General features: G+C 51.5%; 2 protein-coding genes across 5 annotated transcripts in view; one reads left to right on the top strand and one right to left on the bottom strand.

Moving 5' to 3' along the window:
- LOC100115855 (acetylcholinesterase 1) overlaps positions 1 to 7,331 on the bottom strand; it is a 33,273-nt gene extending 25,942 nt beyond the window's left edge. For 3 of the 4 annotated variants that reach the window (XM_001600408.5, XM_016989766.2, XM_008216356.3), the window contains exon 1: positions 3,013 to 3,379. The gene's annotated coding sequence lies outside the window, so the exon portion shown is untranslated. Of the gene's footprint in view, positions 1 to 3,012; positions 3,380 to 7,024; positions 7,178 to 7,236 lie in introns of those variants that run through there. The other variant, XM_008216352.4, reaches the window with a different exon arrangement.
- Positions 7,332 to 7,386: 55 nt separating this feature from the next.
- The window catches only part of LOC100677808 (single Ig IL-1-related receptor), an 83,495-nt gene continuing 73,343 nt past the window's right edge, over positions 7,387 to 17,538 (top strand). Inside the window, exon 1 of the mRNA XM_003428080.5 lies at positions 7,387 to 8,228. Within this exon, the coding sequence (XP_003428128.1) occupies positions 7,996 to 8,228 (233 nt within the window). The 5' untranslated portion in view covers positions 7,387 to 7,995. The remainder of the gene's footprint in view (positions 8,229 to 17,538) is intronic.

Here is a 17,538-nt window from a genome sequence, read left to right as displayed (position 1 = left end):
GCGCGATAATCGAAATTGAATTTGCCCACATTATCGGGGATGTGGAGCTCCCGATTTATGTAATGCTCCGGGCGAGATAACGCCCCATATAATCCACAATCGATCCTATTCAAATGTTCATTAGGCCGCGGAAAAAGCTCGTTACCGAGTAATGTGCTTCACTTTTACAGCGCCCCCATGAATGTAGAACCGCTACTCAATCTCTGGAGGAAAAATTGAAGGAAAATAAAGCGAGGCGGGCTGGCTAGCTATAACGAGGGGCCTTCCGCTTTGCCCATCCCGATTCGTTATCCCGTCGAATCAAGTTCGTTAGCGCGCGGGATCGAAGCAGCCGCGCGCGTGTAACAGAGGCCGGGGAACGTATTTTTCCTCGAGCAGTGCAAAGCGCGCCTCGTAATGAAGAGCAAAAATGCGTCTCGTCAGCTGGCCGATAATCTCTTCGGCAATCTCAATGTGCAGCAGTGCAGCACCAGCGGCCGCGGATGATTTCTATTTCTGAAACTAGTTCAGCCCGAAAGCGCCGAACCACCAGCGGCCCCATCGGCGCACTCGACTTTTCAGAGCCACGATCGCCGCGCATATGATCCCCCGTCTCGAAAGTGACTCGGAGCGGAATTCCGGTCACGGATTAACAAGTCCGGCCGAATTACCGGCGATCGATTCGTCGCGCGCGAGAATTCTATAATGACGATATTTAGCGAGACGAGGAGAGCGGGCGGGGGCGGGAGACTCGATTATTCGCCGGCGCGTTCGAGCTTTCCGATTAATTTTTCGAAAAGCAGGCGCGGAAAATGTAACAGCAATTCACCGCATCGCCGTCTCGAAAGGCCGTTATTTATCTCCAGCGCGGCAGTGCGGCTGGCGCCATTCGCGGGCAATAAATCATAGGCTGAGCGGCCGAGGCGCGATAAAAAAGCCGAGGAATCGCGGCGTCGAAGTGTATAATGAGAAATCGACTTGGCCGGCTCTCGAGCAAACGCCAGCAGCCCGAGAGACGGCGAACGGATCGCGTGCGCGCGGCGAGTTCGAGGATGCGCCCGCGCCGCTGCAGTCGGCCCGATATTCGAGGTATGATTAGGGCCGAAAGCAAAGGTCGGGTGTATTTTTGGAAGCGAAGACTGCCGCTGCCCCCTTTTCGTCGCTAATTTTTCCGTCGGCGCGCCAGAAGCCTTTTAGGCGGAATCATCTTCAATCCGCATCTCGGTGCCGGGGAGCTATTAGTTGCCTCGATAATCTCGACCGGCCCCCGTCCTTAATGGGCCATTACGAATTTCTCACTGCCGGCAGTTAAAATTTTATGCCGGCGAGAGCTCTCGCTAGTCGAAAAATACACGCAGATGAGATTCTCGGCTTTATCTCCGAGATATTAAACTGCTCGATACTGCGAAATATTGCCGGCGCGAATGCTGCTGCAGGCGGGACGTTGAATTTTCGCATCGGCTGTTCGGCGAGTTTGAAGCAGCGTTGTGTGATACTAATCGAGTCCCGCTGTTATCATTGTTTCGCGCTCTTTCGCGCAGTATCGACCGAGCCTGAATCAGCGAAAAGCGAGCTGGCCTTGGCTGGCCCCCGAACGTACCAGTCATTTTTGACGAATCAATCACTTTCCCAGTCCGAAAGCTCAAACGAAGCGCCAAAACGCAACGCATTACGCCTTGACTTTTCCATTTTCGCCGAGTCAGTCTCGGACAATGAAGTTTAATCCCGCCGCGACTTTCAATATTCAGCAGAGCAGCGCTCGCGCCAAAGGGAATAACGACGATAAATCCATCCGCTCGATGTATTTATAGCTCCTGTACTTTTTCGAAACGCAGCGACTGTTAATGCTCCGGAGGAGATAGCAACTTGGAGAAGTCAGTCCGAAGTTACGCGGCGCGCAGCTCAACGCAGAGAGTTGTGGCTCTAATCTTTTGTCTCGAGCCGGATTCCATTTGGCGGCAGCCTCTCCTGGAAGTTCCGATTTCAGATATATCGCAACAACTCCACTTGTTTTGAAAAACGTCGCGCGCCGCGTATCGCGAAAATGCTCAATAAGGCACGGGCCGCGCAACCGGTTGCACTCGGTCCGATTCGAAAAGCGCGTCAAAGGCTCTCTCTCTCTCTCTCTCTCTCTCTGTTCCATATCCCGTCGAGCATTTGGCGCTGTCTCGCGCTCTCGCGCCGTCGAGTGGGACTTAATTGCAAACTACCGACTTGAGCTGTGTGCAGAGGATCAAAGAGCAGATGTGCGCGGCCTCGGGAAAATTACGCAGATGAATTGCAAACAGCGAAGACGCGGTCGGTCAAATTAAGCAACACCGCCTTGCACTTGACATGTCGGCACTGCTCTGGCCGGGCGAGTAGCGCTCCCGAAACAAGGGAATTTCGCCGGAGCGTGGAAATGAGCGGCTTCGTCGTTTAAAAAAACGGATGGACCGCTCTAAAAATACTCTGGACTCGAGCGCGTAACTCAAAAAGCTCCGGTGCCAGTGCTGCCGCGGGAAAATAAAAACGAAAATAAAACGTTTCGCTGCGACACGTGCTCGGTACGACGGGGGCTTTTTCTCTTCGATCGGTCTCTCTGTTATTCGTCGCTTGCAAACGGAGGCTCTTGTTTACCGGCATATGGGTCACTCGATTCGCCGTTTTTCGATCGGCGAAGGAGAAAAAATGCTAAAAATTTAGCCGCTCTAAATTTAGCCGCCGTCCGCGTTGCTTGAGGAGAGAAAAGAGAGGCGGAAACGGTCCGCGCGTCAGTCATCCTTTCGCAACGGACGCTCGCATCATTAGTCAGGGGAGTCGCGCGCGGATCGACAAGGTCGCGGAAAGTAAAGAAAGCTCGTACGTGGCCAGAACGTGCGCGCATTCCGCGATCCGCCGCGCAGAATCATCGCCGCACACGGCACGCGTGAGCGTGTGCGCGTGTGTGCGCGCCGAGAAAAATTCCAGCCTCCGAGCGCCGGCGGCGCACATAATCGATTGGCCAGCCCCTGTCAGGAGATAAGCCGCGGGTCAAGCATCACAGGGACTTACGGTTCTCTCGTTCTCTTCTCCGGCGCACTTCCTTTGCCTCGCTCGCCCCGATCAGCTCGGCATCCTACCGAGGCGCAGAGGGGGCTTGAGTGAGAGAGTGAGAGAGCGAGAGGAGCCTGGCTCCTGGCAGCGGTGCGGCGCGAGACGACTCGCCGATCGACGCTCGCGGATCGATTCGCGCGTCCGCCGACGTGTGCGACTCCCTCGCTCTCCCGCTGCGGCTGCCTGGCTGCGAGTCTCCGTCGCTGATCGGCTGCACTGTCGTACTGTCGTCCCGCGGACTGAGCGATGCCTGCGCGCGCTGCGTGTGCGTGTCGCGAGGGAAGTAGGCCGGCTAACCGTTAAGGCCGTACTGACGAGACGACTGGAACAGTGGCGGCTGCTCTCCCGTCTCCGTCTCGCTCCGTCTCTCTCTCTCTCTCTCTCCCTCTCTCGGCCGAGCCGCCGACGCGGCGCTCACTGCGCAGCTGCTGCGGGCAGAGACTCAGAGAGAGAGAGAGAGAGAGAGAGAGCTTGCGCCGCCCCTGCGATGCGTGCGTAGCTTTCCTCTCTCGCGCTTTTGTTTTCTCGCAGCGTCTGCTCGTGTGCGCAGGTGTGGCAGTGGACTAGTGAGATGACGCTTGTTTACCCCGCGCTCGCGGCTTTAATTGAAAGCCATGGGAGATCGACACCCCGCGCTGTCGGCGATTAGCTCGCGACGGCGCTCTTCCCGGCTAGGCGGCTCTTAATTGGCTCCGCTCGGCCTAGAAAATGTTCAGAAAAGCCCACAGTACCCGGGGACCGACTCGCGACTCGCTCCCCCAGCTCGGCTCTGCTTTCCCTCTTAATTCTTCTTCTCTTCTACTTCTCAGTTCTTCTCCCCCCCCCCCCCGCCCCGGCCCCCGAGGGCTACTCGCTGCGTCTAGTCGGAACTGAGCACAGAGCAGGTTGTTTCGCGACGAGGACTGATTTTCGGCCGCTGCTTCCTTTCGGGAGATTTAATTGCGAGCCGCGGCTTCGGCTCTTTTCTCTTTTTTCCTTGTGCGCCGCGGAATCGCGTTCTGTTTCTCTGAATTATTCCCGAGCTCGTTATTTTCTCATCGAGCTTTTTCTCCAGCGAAACCAACAACTCGAAACGTTTAGACGAGACACACCTCGCGGCCTACGAATGGCCCTGCTTACACACTCCTTTCTCGCTCTCTTCTCTCACTTTCGCCCGGCACGTACGTGCTTTTAATTCCTTCCCTCTGATTCGGAAAAGCCACTCCGTTCTTAATTCCGTTTGCGCCGGCTGTACAGAAGCGGAGCGTGAAGCTTTGGGCCGCGGTCTCTTTCTTTCGATTCACTTTGCAGGATTACTTTTCCGCGCGCTCGGCGAGCAAAGGAGCCGGGTAGCTCTTTTCTCAGAATTTTTTTTCTTCGATGCGCCGCAGCAAGTCTATTGAGGAAAATGCGAGTATGGTTGACTCTCTCTCTCTCTCTCTCTATATATATATATATATATGGAGAGCGGGGCGGAATCGAAGTGCTCTCGCGATTGGATTCAGCCTTTCCGTTCGCGGGAGAGACGGAGATTGCCGGAGGCATTTGCATTGTCGCCGCCGACTGATCACTCGAATTCAGGAAAGCTGACTTTCTCGCTATTGTACTCGCCGAGATTGAAGCGCATCAAGTCGCGCCCCCCTGATGCGATGGCTCGAGTTACCAATCGAAGCACAATGCAAACGTTCGAAGCTGACTGAAACCGCACTGTTTGTCACTCCACCACAGCTGGCAGCAGCGCGATCGATGCGCGGGTTCGCATTACCCGGTGAGAGACTGCTACGAGCGCTCGACCGTCGGCAAGGTGGGAATTCGCGACATCTACAAGAGGCGGCCCTTCGTCGATGTTGCAGCGAACAGAAGGTAAGCTACAGTTGCCGATTCGGTGCAATCGATCGATTGGCTGTCCTCGCTCTCTGACCAATAGAGTAAACTATACAATGACATTGCCGAGCCGCATGCAACGTTGCGAGACACGCGTTCGGAAAAATCCGCGCAACAATAAGTTTACCTTCCGCGAACACTACGGGCAAGTGCTTCTGCAATCACTTCTCAGACTCTGATCTATTATTAGAGCGCTATTTTCCAGGAATCCTGCTCGACGGCATCGGCTGCTGAATTACGCAAATATTGCGCATTTACAACTGGCCGTACCGCGAATCCGCGCGCAATCCCCTCTACACCCAAAGCGTCGAGCAGTGCTTCACCTCTTGAACTCTGTACGAAACACCAAGACGTTAAATATAATCGGGATATCGATCCGTCGAACTCGAAACAGAAGAGCGCGTGCATCGCGAATTCTTTCTCATTTCATCAAGTGCTCGCGCCGCCTTTCGGAAGAATCAGACCACTTGCCGCACTGCCCCCTACTCTTTCTCCAATTTTAATTAATTACCTTCCGCGAAGCCGCTGACGTAACTCGAGCGCGCCGCCCTGTACCGTCGAACCTATCTCGCCTTTTCGCGGAATCTTCTCCCGCGCGAAATTGAAAATACCCTGCATACCTATAAGTAGATCTCGCCTCTCAGCTGTCGATTGGGTCGAGATGACGTAATCAGGTGCTCCGATAATTTCGAGCATCTGCTCTAATAAATGTGAGACGCCGTGATTTGCGGTTGTCGTTCCAGTGAAGTCTGCTGCATTATATAGAAGCAAGTTATTTCCCGTATAATAGCGCGAGAAGCACGTGGGTATGCCCCGCGCGCAACTGCACATTATAAGATAATAGCTGTTTCTCAGAGTTCCGGAGTTTCAATATTATAAACCGCGAGCTCTGGATGTGTAAATCATTGGTCAAAGTTCTAACGAGGCTTTATTTCGCGCAGCGAAGCAACGGTCATGCAACTGTTTACCTCCGCCGAACTCCGGAGATCCTCGTGGCGGGCGGCAAAAGCCCGAACGATTACCGGCTCCAATAACCGGCTGAAGCCAAGCGTCCACTCACACACACACACACACGCGCACACGCGCACACGACTGCGCTCAATGCGCGCCCGATAAATAGACGAGCGCGAGCCGCGAACGCATGAAAGCTAATGCCGGGACGATCGGCGTCAGAGGCAGCAGCTTCCTCGAAAATCCTAGGCGGGTCCGAATCGGATTTGCTGAATTCGCATCCATTCATCGTGTGATTGCACGCAATCTATCCGCAGCCGTGCAGGACCATACAGTGGACGCCGCTAGCAATTATCCCTCTTAACGCGCGGGAGATGCGGGGGATGTATATATAGGCACTTGGGGAGCTCGCGAGAGGCTCGATCCAGCCTATACTAGTAGATCGATCTCGTTAGCATCCTGAAAATATTCCTTCGCTCGCGGATTAGGTGTGCCTCGAGTATACGCCGGGCACGCGACGCGCTTGTTTTCCGTTTAAACGATTACCGCCTACCTCGAACGCCGCGGCGAGGGCGAGCGAAAAACATGAAATTACCGGTCATTTTCCTAATTTCATCGCAGCCTGGGAATCGTCGCGCGAGTTAATGCGTCACCGGCCGTTAGAACCGCGAAACCCGCGCGTCGAGTAATTACGGATTCTCCGTACAGAAGAAACGGGGAAAAAAGGACGCGAGCGCGCTCCTCCCGCTGCCCCGCAGCAGCAAAAGCGTCGATAAGCTCGCAGCTCGACAGAAAAACTCGACTGCGCGTCGGGGAAAAATCAAAGGCACCCGCGGACGGGAGTCAAAGCCGCGAGCGCCCGTCTGTGTGTACAGTGTACACGGAATGAAATGAATGTATGCCATAATACCGGGATTAAACTAGGCAGAGGGAAATTCTTGGAAAATACACTCAGTTGATTAGTTCGTTCGGTCATTTCCACGGAAAAAAGGAAAAACAGGAAAAAGTGGAAAAACATTACCGTTTGACCCGGATGCGTGTGCGTCGCGAGATAAAAAACATTGAAGCGCAGCCGCACTTCGTTAGCAGTCCGATTTGCTTTTGAACTTTGTCAATTTCGCCGGTGCAGCTCGTTAGGCGCGCGGTCAATGTTTACCTGGCATTGACTTTGCCTCCTCGCGCGTTTTGTTCGGCTTCGGCTATAGGTTATGTATGCAACGATGCGAGTGCCTTGTCCCATCGGCGACAACAGCATGGTGCTAGTGGGCAAGACCCCTCCGGTCTCCCCCGCCGCACAAGTACCAGCGGCCTACGGGACAAAAGGCTCCATAACTATCACTACTTATGCATTAGACGGTATACACGTACCTGCAGCGAAGCAAGAGCGAGTGCAGACAGGCCATGCAGACTCGCGCGCGCCGCCAGCTCCCGGAAATCGCGTCGAATTGAGATTCGCAGAATCGGCCGGTCGCCAGCTCTACACCTACACCTTCGCTGTGTACGGAGAATCGGAGAGGAGAGCCGAGAGACGCGCGGAGACGGGAGAAGCGGCAGGCAGCAGCAGCAGCAGCGCCGTCGCGTTGGCAACAGCTGCGGCGCGCTTTCAAACCGCCGCGCACGTTCGGAGAAAACGCTCGCTGCCTCGCCACTCGCCAGTCGGCTGGTCGGCTACTCGGCTCAGTCCGCTCAGCGCTCAGCTCAGTCAGTGTGCCGCCGGCCTCCGAGCGCAGTGTTTCCGCGCGTGACCGTGTCGCAGTCAGTTGCCGCACTTTCTCTCGAGACTATTCAGCAGCTCCGTGCAGGCAAGGTGGTGTCGTATGTGACTAGACCCGGTGCAGTGTGCTGGTGCGTGTGTGAATATTTTCGGTGCGCCGCAGACCGACGAGGTTATGCATACCTGCACGTCCCAGTAGTTCCCTCAGCCCCTCCTTCCGCTGCGTACCTCTTCTTATCTGCGGCGACGATCTTCCCGCGAGCGAGGAGGGAAAATCGAAGATGTGACCGCGAGATCGCCGCCGACGGAGCAATCTCTTGCTTTTGGCCACGCGCGACTAGTCCGCTCGTCTCTAGTGTTCCGAGCTCCCGGTGCTCCCGCAAGTACTTCCACACTCGTGACACGCGGGAGAAATGGCGCGACTACTCGCGGCGACGCTGTCTACGCTGACGACGATGCTCCTGGTGGCGAGGATCGAGTCCAAGGTCGACGACAACGATCTCAAGGACTACTGCTCGATGCACAGATTCGAGAACCTGCCGGGCGGACTCCGCTTCACCAAGGAGGTCGTCAGCACCGAGTACGCGAATCTACTGTCCTTCAAGGCGATACACTGCTGTCTCAGGGGATACCGGAGCATCGAATGGTGAGTCGTGACTCGCGAGTCTCTCTGGGCTTTAAAAGGCACGTTGCTGGATTATCGCGGCCCGCTACGTGCGCTAAACAAAGCTACTTTTTCGAGTCAATCGCTTTTGCGAGGCATGGTTGCGCCAAGCATTCCGCTGACACGCATAAGTATTCCCGCATGCATGAAAGATGCAAAAGAGCGCGAGGGAGCGAAGCGCGGTTTTTGTTTGTCAATCGCGCCCAGCTATGCGGCGCAAAGCGTTTTTTTCTAAATAATTCATTTCGCAGCGCACTCGGCGCTCGTCGCACTGCAGAGGAACGTTTGTTTTCAAACACGCGGCGACGATGTACACTACTCGGATTCGAGATTCGCAGAAACGCCGATTCGGGCAGGAGAGCGCGAAAAAGGAGCACTGTGCTTTTCCCCGAAAAGTGTCCGCTCCTTCTTCGCATTCGTCCTAATAAAAGATAACGACTTCGCGATAACAACTACCAGTCGCTCGTGTAATTGCTAAAAATTGCGCCAATTTTCGAACGGAACTTTGGCGTGCGAACTGGCACCCGAGACCTTTTCTCGTCCCTCCCTCTTGCATTGTCGACTAGACATTCGAATAACTCATTTATCGTTAGAAATAGTGTCCCTCCGCGAGAATCCGACAAGTATAGAATAATCCAATTACGTCTAAAGCAGACGGCGGCGAGCTCTTCTTCCCGGCTCATAAATATCAAAGATAACATCATAAAAAAACTCGACTCTCTCGGCCTCGGCTCCTATCCGCTCGCTTTTTATTTGTACTGCGCGAATTTAGTGATTCGGAGCAGACGTGCTCGTGTGTTATTTTGGCGCTTCGGCATTGTTGTCGGGGGGCGTTACGCGTCTACGGGTAAATATCCTCGCGGTGATTTTTCAAGGAAGCAGGTGCCTTGGAATTCCTGCCTTCCCTAGGCTTCTTCCTCTGCTTTGTGTGTACGCCGGCGATATCAAAATACGAGTCTCGATGTATTTTCCGCGTACGCTGTACTTAAGCGCGGCCTGAAAATTCCGAGATTCTCGAAGGAGGAAAAATTGATCAATCGCTCGCCACTACGTGCTACGTGCAGATAAATAAACCATCACGGTATTGTTTTGCGAAATTCGAGGAAAGTCGTGTTGTTTATTTTGTAAATGTATATAACGCTTCTCGGAAAGGCAGTACGAAACTCTTGCATTGTGAGCAACCTTCAACGTAAGTCGACTGCTTTTTCAATTTCGTTTTTTCAAAGTCTCTTGAATTATTGATCATTATTGATGACTAAGGCGAGAAAAATAAAGAATGACGATCTGCAATTAAAAAATTCTTCCCTATTCACGAATAAAGAATTTCGCTACGTGGCGAGAAGATGTACAAAATCTTGTCGGCTTATCGGCGGATCTCAAGAGAGAGATTTTTCTCCTGATAAGCACGGATTTGTGGTGGAAAATAATTACGCGATTAAACTGGTAGTCATCACATAATTGAACAAACTAGTCGGCCGCCGAGCGAGATTTATTTGTTCATTCTTTCGAATGAGATAACCCCTATAAAAAAGAGCAAGCACTTAGAATCTGCATAGACGTGTAGAACAGTTGACAAATCGCATTTTCTAAGAAGCCTTCAACCAGCGCTACATTTGTCGACGACTCGCCTTTCGCAAACTCCATGAAAAAATAAACAAACACAAGTGATACGCTCCTGTTCGCAATGTAACAAGTGTGAAAACACACAGATAATGGCTTTTCAATTGACTCAGGCGTTTCTTAAAATAAACGCGTCACTCGCGCGCGTATCGCGGCTAGCTGCTATCCATGTACAATTGAAAAATTCTCGTAACAAAATCAATTGAGTATATTAAATGTCCACTTCTCATCTTCGAACCGCAATGCGCTGTACACTCAGTTTGCTTGCGAAGAGGTTGAAATCAGCAAGGCTCGCGCGTCGGCTTGAGTCAGCGCCAAAACACGCGCTTATACGTATAGGTATACTCATACCAGTGCAGCGAGTCTCGCGTAATCAGAGAAAAACGCTTCGTCGTCGGTACAGCTCGGAACTATCAAATCGCCTTTCTCCGAACGTCGCGTCTCTCGTCGTTCGCGAAATCACACGTAGACCCAATTTAATTCCGAGCGCTTTGCCGGTCATTCATGATTGCCGATTGAAAGGAAGGCCGTGAATGAGGCTAAAAGGTACGGTATACATTTTTTTTCCATCGAGTCGTGCAATGAAATATCGATACCTCCTCAGCGCCAGCGGCAGGGAGCGGTAGGGAGGAAAAATCTCTTCGTATAAGTCGCGAAAAAAAAATGCAATTTCCCTCTTCGAAAAAGAGAGCGGTACACTGCGCACACATGCGAGTCAGCCGTCGGCGGACACTACTTTCATCTCCGCTGCAATTTTCCGGACGTGTACGTTTAAGATTACGTCCCAGCTACCACCACTCTCTCGCGCTCGCTTGCTCTCCATCTCTCAAAAAGTCGAGTTCCGGGAGGACCCTCCGGAAAACAGCGCCGGCCACTTCCGAGATCGCTTTATCGCGTTTTTCGTCCGCAAAGCCTCTTCTCGGGCGTAATCTCTCGCTTTGTGCGTAACTCGCGGAGAATCTTTGCAGACTCTCCGGCGGCGGAATTAATTGCGAGAACGGGAGGATTTCGGAGCTGCCGCTGCTGCTGTGCCTGCGTGTACAGTCTTGTGTCTGTCTTTCTCCCAGCTGTGTGCAGCATGCGATTAAGTGTCCGACTATACGCTTTTTCCTTTCTTTCGCAGAATACTGTGACTTGCAAAAGAGCCGAGGAGCACCAGTGGGGGGGGGGGGGGGTTATTATTCGAGTATTAACGGTTTTATGCGCGTCATATTTATTGCGCATGTTAACCTAGAAAGGCGTGCTCGCCGAAATGTCAAATTACGGAGGAATTTTCCGAGAGCAGTGAAAGGCTGCGCGCTGTACTCTTGTCCCCTTCGATGCCGGAGGAGAGTAAGCGAAAAATTCGATTCTGGCCATTTTTCCGCGGATATTTTACCAAAGGCCGGAGGAATTATATTTGGCTCCAAAGGTATATTTGTTACACGCGCGCGCGCGGGAAATAGAGTCATTTCACGGACTGGGTTTCACGCGAATTATTAGGGGAAAAATAATTGATGCGTTAAAGCTCGCATTGCGCGCTGTGCTGCTTCTTGAGTATTATATTTCTCGCGAGGTATTATGAAACAGCATTATGCGCTCGTGGAAAAGCGAGTATTCTTCGAAGCTCCCTTTTACTGCAGCACAGCACTGCGTATTCCCCGCGGATGTGGGTATACGTGAAAACGCAAGTGTATCGGTGTACGCGTGCAATTCGTCGATACAGATTATAGCTCGATACAGTAACAGGAGAAGGACTGCGATGCGTTCACCACTGTTACGTATGAGATAAACAATTCTTCTTACTCCGAGGAATGAACCGCCGATAATCCGAGCCATCGGCGCACTAATGACGGCCGCGGCCGTTTCCATTTTTGTTCTAATCACGCGAAATGTGCACATTACATAAGTGTCCGTGCGATACTCGCCGCGTCATGTTCCACGAAGCGACGTGCGACCCACATACAATTAAACATCCTCAATTTCAATGTTCAACAAGCCTATGCATCATCAATCTCTGTGCAATAAAAGGAAAAACAGCGAGACTCGCGACGGTTCCCCGTATTTGCAAAAGAGATCGAGGACCTGGGTAATAGCCTCGTAAACGCTGTGCAATATCGCGACGGTACAGGTAAACGCTGTGTCCCCGTGAGTCATTGTGTGTCTGTTGTCTCTCTTTCTATCTCTCCCGCGCTGGCTATACTCATTCAGTCGCGCTCCGCTGCTCCTCGAATCCGATACAGCGGCGGCTACATAATATCCCCGCGATGACGCGCCACTGCCGATTCGCGGAAATCTATTCTCGGAACTTTTCCTCTGCCGACATTTTTATTGCGATATTTCACGAAATTCAAATTTCGCCCCACTTTACACACAACCGAATCAGCATAGCGAGCGGTCACTGATAGTGGCAGGCTAGAATGTCGCGATTACGCAAAAAGTAGCGGTAGTGCGCAAAAAGTCTGTTAGTTTCCTATAAAACACGTGTCCGATCGATCATTCGTCGGTTCCGAGATATCGAGTTCGCTCTTTATGGGGAAAAGACCGCTTCCAACGACACAAAAAAGGCGCGCGTTACAATATCGGCGGCAGATAATAACGTCCGCGTCATTGAGAGTTCACAAAGCCGTAAAACGAGAGCCGTACAGCAGAAGCCGCTTGTTGCTCTCTTCCCCAAAGAGAGTCCCCGCTCTCCTTGCTTCCTCGGCGCTCCCATTCATCGTCGTTGCGTCGAAACACATGCTGTAATTTCTTCATTCATCGGTTCCAGCGCAAATATATCGGATTTCGCCTCGCGGACAATAAAAGCGCCGTCATATTTGGACAGGACGACCGGAAGCGCCGAAGAGGGTGCACAAAGAGCCGCGCGAAATCGCGCGCATAAATCAGGACGACGGGGTGTATCGGGTTACCGTCTTCACTCCACCTTTTTTCAGGATTTTTGAACTGAATGCGGAGGTAGAAACGCGCGGGGATGCTGGTGAAAATTCGGATTTAATTCGGATCAACTCGTTTGTAACAATGGGGGGAAACTCTCGGACCGGACGGCCAGTGAAGAAAAGACCGTGAGCCTCCGAATCTTCGTTCGAGTTTTGCTCGCCCAGACGCTTTCGGTCATTGTGGTCTAGATAGGTCGCGGCTAGAGATTTCGCTCATTTTGCGATACTTTGCGTGGCTCTTTCAAATAGTTTTTCGCTCATTTTACACTCGACACCTTTGCTCGATTCGGATGAGACGAGGAAACTCAAGGAGACAGCGAGAAAAAGAATTCTTAGCCGCACTCCAGTTTGGAAAATCAGCGCTTCGGCCAAATCGTACGGCACCTTTTCGGCCGAAAAAAGTGCGAGAGAGTAAGAGGCCAACAAAGGTGCGCACGCAAACGAAACCGCTCTGCTCCTCCTCTCGAGACAGGTCTATACCGGCGCAGCGGAGAAGGAGAGGGGACTTTCTCGAGAGGCCGCGGGAGTCCATTATAATGCAGCGTTCTTCTATTCCTTTATTCTGCCATTGAGCGGCTCTCTCGGGACTTTGGAAAATAAAAGTAATAATGATGCGAGAGCTGTCGAGAGAGATCCGGAAATCGGCGCGGCGCGGCTCTTCGGTCGCATTGAAGCAGCTTATTTTCCGTGCGATTTTGGCGAGTAAATATTGCCGATGAAGTAACGGCGACCGTTTTTATGCAGGATGAATAATCCGCGCCGCGCCGTCGTCGGAAAGTTTTCGCGCACTTGATTTAAAATTCGGTTCCTTACGCACTCCTGAAATCCCAGCCAAACATCATAACTCTCTCGGAATCAGTCTGCCTCACCTCCTCCCGGGAGAAGGTTTAACTGTCGCACGGCAAAAAAAAAAAAAAAATAGCAGCGCGCACACGGAGGGCGGCGCAATAAAGCCTCTCCATAAAGAGAAAGACAAGCTTCGTGGAATCTCTCGTAAATCCATTGTGTCCTCTTGCTCTCGAGAATGCCTCTTCCGCATAGCAGGCGTCAGAGGGCAACGTGGTGGCGGCGGCGGCGCGTCTATTTACCCAGGCGATTCTCTCCTTGCGCCCTTGGAGCGCGAAATCGTCGCGGGTCCTGCGGTGCACTGCAGTCGCTCTCGAGTGAACAGCTCCTGGAAGGTGAGAAGAATGGAAATGGTACGGCTCGTTCGTCGCCGCGCGTGGGAAGGCGCAAAAAAATCGACTCGCTCGAGAGCATTCTATAGCTGAGTTAAGGATCGAACTGCATTAAGATTGATTAAGAAATTTCGTTAGCGCCCTCGATCCAACTGCACTACCGCTGTGTACAGCATACACACAGGTATAGTACTTGGCGGCTCGGCGCGGCTCTCGTTCGCAGCTACGGATAAAAGCTCTTCGGGATTACGGCTTAGCAACGAACTTTTAAAGCAACTTTTATGTACCGTGTGAATTCATTAGAGTAAAAATAGTACGACTCCTTGTAGGTGCGGCCGAGAGGTAGAGAGATAGAGAGAGAGAGAGAGAGAGAGAGATCGCCGCATACTTAAATGCGCCAGCAGCGGGGTTAATTTTACATTATTATTACGGACAAATTTTATTATACGCCGCGCAAGGGCCGGATCGACTCAATTTTTTATCGCGCCCTTTTCCCCCAGCGTAAAACTTTTACGCCCTCTAGCGTCGGGAAAAGGCGCTCGCGCGCGCCGTTAGCTCTTTTGCAAAATTATTCAAATTTCCTGGAATTCATTTTACGGTTTTCGCTCGAAATTTCATAATTAATTATCCTTTTTACGCTTCTTTCTCGCATTGTCCGCGTAGCCGTCGCCGGCAACCGTAAATCTCGGGCCCGCGAAATTATGAATGTTCCCGCAAAAATACATCACGAGAGGCGCGTAAACATGTCGCATCGGGAATCCACGGCAGGTTAGCCCAAGCACAAAGGAGCAGGTATATACGAAATCCGATTTTACGACGACCTGTCCGAGGATCGTCACTCCTGGCTCGCCCGGCCGCCCGCTTTCCCTCTTCTTCGCCATTACCTCGTTACGCTACATGGGACGCTCGAGACTAGTGTGACGGATGCTCGGGGAGAGAAGTGCTTTTCTACCTCTCCGTCTCTGTTTTTGCATGTCGAGTGGCCGGTGTACTGCGCGGCAGTGCTGGCTGGTGCCGGTCCGCGCTGCCGCCGACACACAGAGCAGAGATTTTACGATCGGAATGAATTATCACCGGGGCGTTGTGATAATGGCTTGCTTTAGTGAAATTTTCAAGTTCTCACATTTTCTCTTCGTTTACTTGCTGCTTGTGATTGATTTTATTTTCTCGTGCTGCGTGAGTCGGAATATCAAAATCCCAAGCATTCGCGAATGTTTACCGTATTTTAATCGACAAACTTTCGTGATTTTATCGGCAGCAAGATTATAGGTTATTGACCAATTTATATTAGGAAAATTATGATTCCAAATTCAAATCAAACAGTGAAAAAATTCCAAGTGCTGCATTATGCGTTCGTTGTAGTTTTATTGTAGCTCACAGTTGCGAGTATCTTTTTACTTCGGGTTGATTGCGTGCAGGCATGCAGGCAGCGAAGATGCGTAATCTTGAAAAAAGAAATAAGCACCTAGCGATAGCTCGAGTTTAAGAGATTAACGTTTGGTACCTTGAAAGTCGATGCCAAAAGTACTTAAGCCGATTTACCGTGAAACTTCCACTTGATACAGTAATTTCTGGGAACTCTGGGATCGAGGTTATGTTTCAAGAAGTTTGAAAAATTTAAGAGCAATAAGAGCCCCTTTAAAGCGGAATAATGTTTGGCGTTTTCTTGGACATGGAGAAGAGAAAAAAGAAGAGTAATTTTCCTCTTACTTCGCCGCTGCGAGCGCAAGTATGTAATTTCGCCTGGCGCTTTTCTTCGGAAACAGGGCGATATCGGAGTTCCGAAAAGTCGTGCGGAACAATAGAATACTCCAATTTTGAAAGTAGGATATACGAATGACGGAAGCATGCACAATTTGAACATTGGCGTTTTCGAGCCGCGGTATCCGTGCGCGCTATGTATTGATTTCCGATATACGTTTTCATGAAATTCCAAGAAGAGCAGATGCGCATAATGAAACCGATTGTACGTCACGGTCCGCTTTGTGATTGCAACATCACATATCACATAGAATTATAATGCTCTGAACGAGAAAAAGTTGGTGAAAGTTTGGAAATGTCCGATGACAAGAAAACTCACGGGATTCCTATTGTGAAAATGTCTTCATTCGCCTGTGCCTTATTATGTGTCAAATATCTGAAGGCGTTTGATGGTTACACCATGTACTAGTATTTGAAGGTGAGCAAACGCGCTATTTTCCCTACAGGTGGAGTATAAAGTCCACCGTTCGTCATTCAAACATTTAGATTTGAAAATTCGCATTACCCTCATCTCAGACTGGTGGACTTGGACGCGTAGGATAAAATTTGCAGCAGGACATTTGCGAGCATTCGCCACGGAAAGGGCGCGAGATAAGAACGAATTTCGTCGCGTAAAAATCGAAAATGGCCTTCTGTCCCTCATCGATCCCCGACAACAGCAGCGCATTTCCTACATTTCAGAAAATATTCAATTTTACGAGCAGAGCGTCGAGTACGCGGGTAAAGTACATCCATCTATTTAACCCGTTCCCTCGCCCCCCCCCCCCCCCCCCGCCCCGCTTCCTTCCGCTACCGATGGACGCGGCTTATTCCGAGAAACGGAGAAGGGAGGCAGTGCAGGCACGGTCGCACAAAAAAAGGAGGCACGTAATGACCGCAGGTGAAATCGACGATCCGCGAACGGTTTTACGCCGAGCAGCTCGTTTTCAATCGAGAAAATAACAGCGAAGGACAAAGGACAGCAGCGGGGCCTTCCGGGGAAAAAGAAGTCGTAGAGGGCGCTGCCGCCGCCGCCGCCGCCGGTAAATTGCATCCACGCGCGGACGTGTCAAAGAAAAAAGGGAAGGAGGAATCCAAAGCGACTTTAATGGCAGCGCTGAGCGCCGGTAATTGCGATGTTAATGACGCTAATGACGATAATAACGCGGCACTGTAACGAGGACGGGGTATACGTTCGTGCGCGCGCTCGCGCGGCGAGTTTGTCTCGGCGCAGCGCTTTCCTTGCATTCCGCGAGAAGTATGGAGCGACGGTTTCTTTTTGCAACTCCGATGGCCACAAGCTAGAAGTGGACTCGCAGTTTCTTCTGGGGCGCACTTGATTTCTGCTCTCCCTCCGATGCTGCAACTCTAATTATTTATACTGGTTTATTGCCTTATTCCCTATACGAACCTGCAATAGCGATCGTTATTGTCAGCCTGTATTTGATTTGCACAAACAGCAGTACGCAGGTTGCATAATAATATCCGATCAATTTGCTGCGCGTAATTTCGCGTTATCGAGCTCCCGCGTATAAACTCTTATGAGGCGGCGTTATGAACACGAAATTAATTGAGCGGTGATCAAAATTTCGATATTGCCTCGAAAGTTAAGCTTTATTCCGGCGCCTCGTGAAAAGGGGACGCCACGATAGGATGAATTTGCACTTTGATGAAGACGATAACCTCAGGCGCTGATGGTAATGACGTGTCACTCTCAAGAATTTCATCAAGCCTCTCCACGGAGAGCGCTGAAAATGTTCGGGGCCCGAACTTTCGTTTGCACGCCGAATTTTTACATCCCGAAGTCCGGGGCGAAACACGTACAAAGTTCTCGCA

This window comes from Nasonia vitripennis, chromosome 4 (genome assembly GCF_009193385.2).
Source record: "Nasonia vitripennis strain AsymCx chromosome 4, Nvit_psr_1.1, whole genome shotgun sequence".
Taxonomy (NCBI): Eukaryota; Metazoa; Arthropoda; class Insecta; order Hymenoptera; family Pteromalidae; genus Nasonia; species Nasonia vitripennis.
The sequence above is the reverse complement of the archived record's forward strand: the minus strand, read 5'-3'. Positions and strand labels throughout refer to the sequence as shown.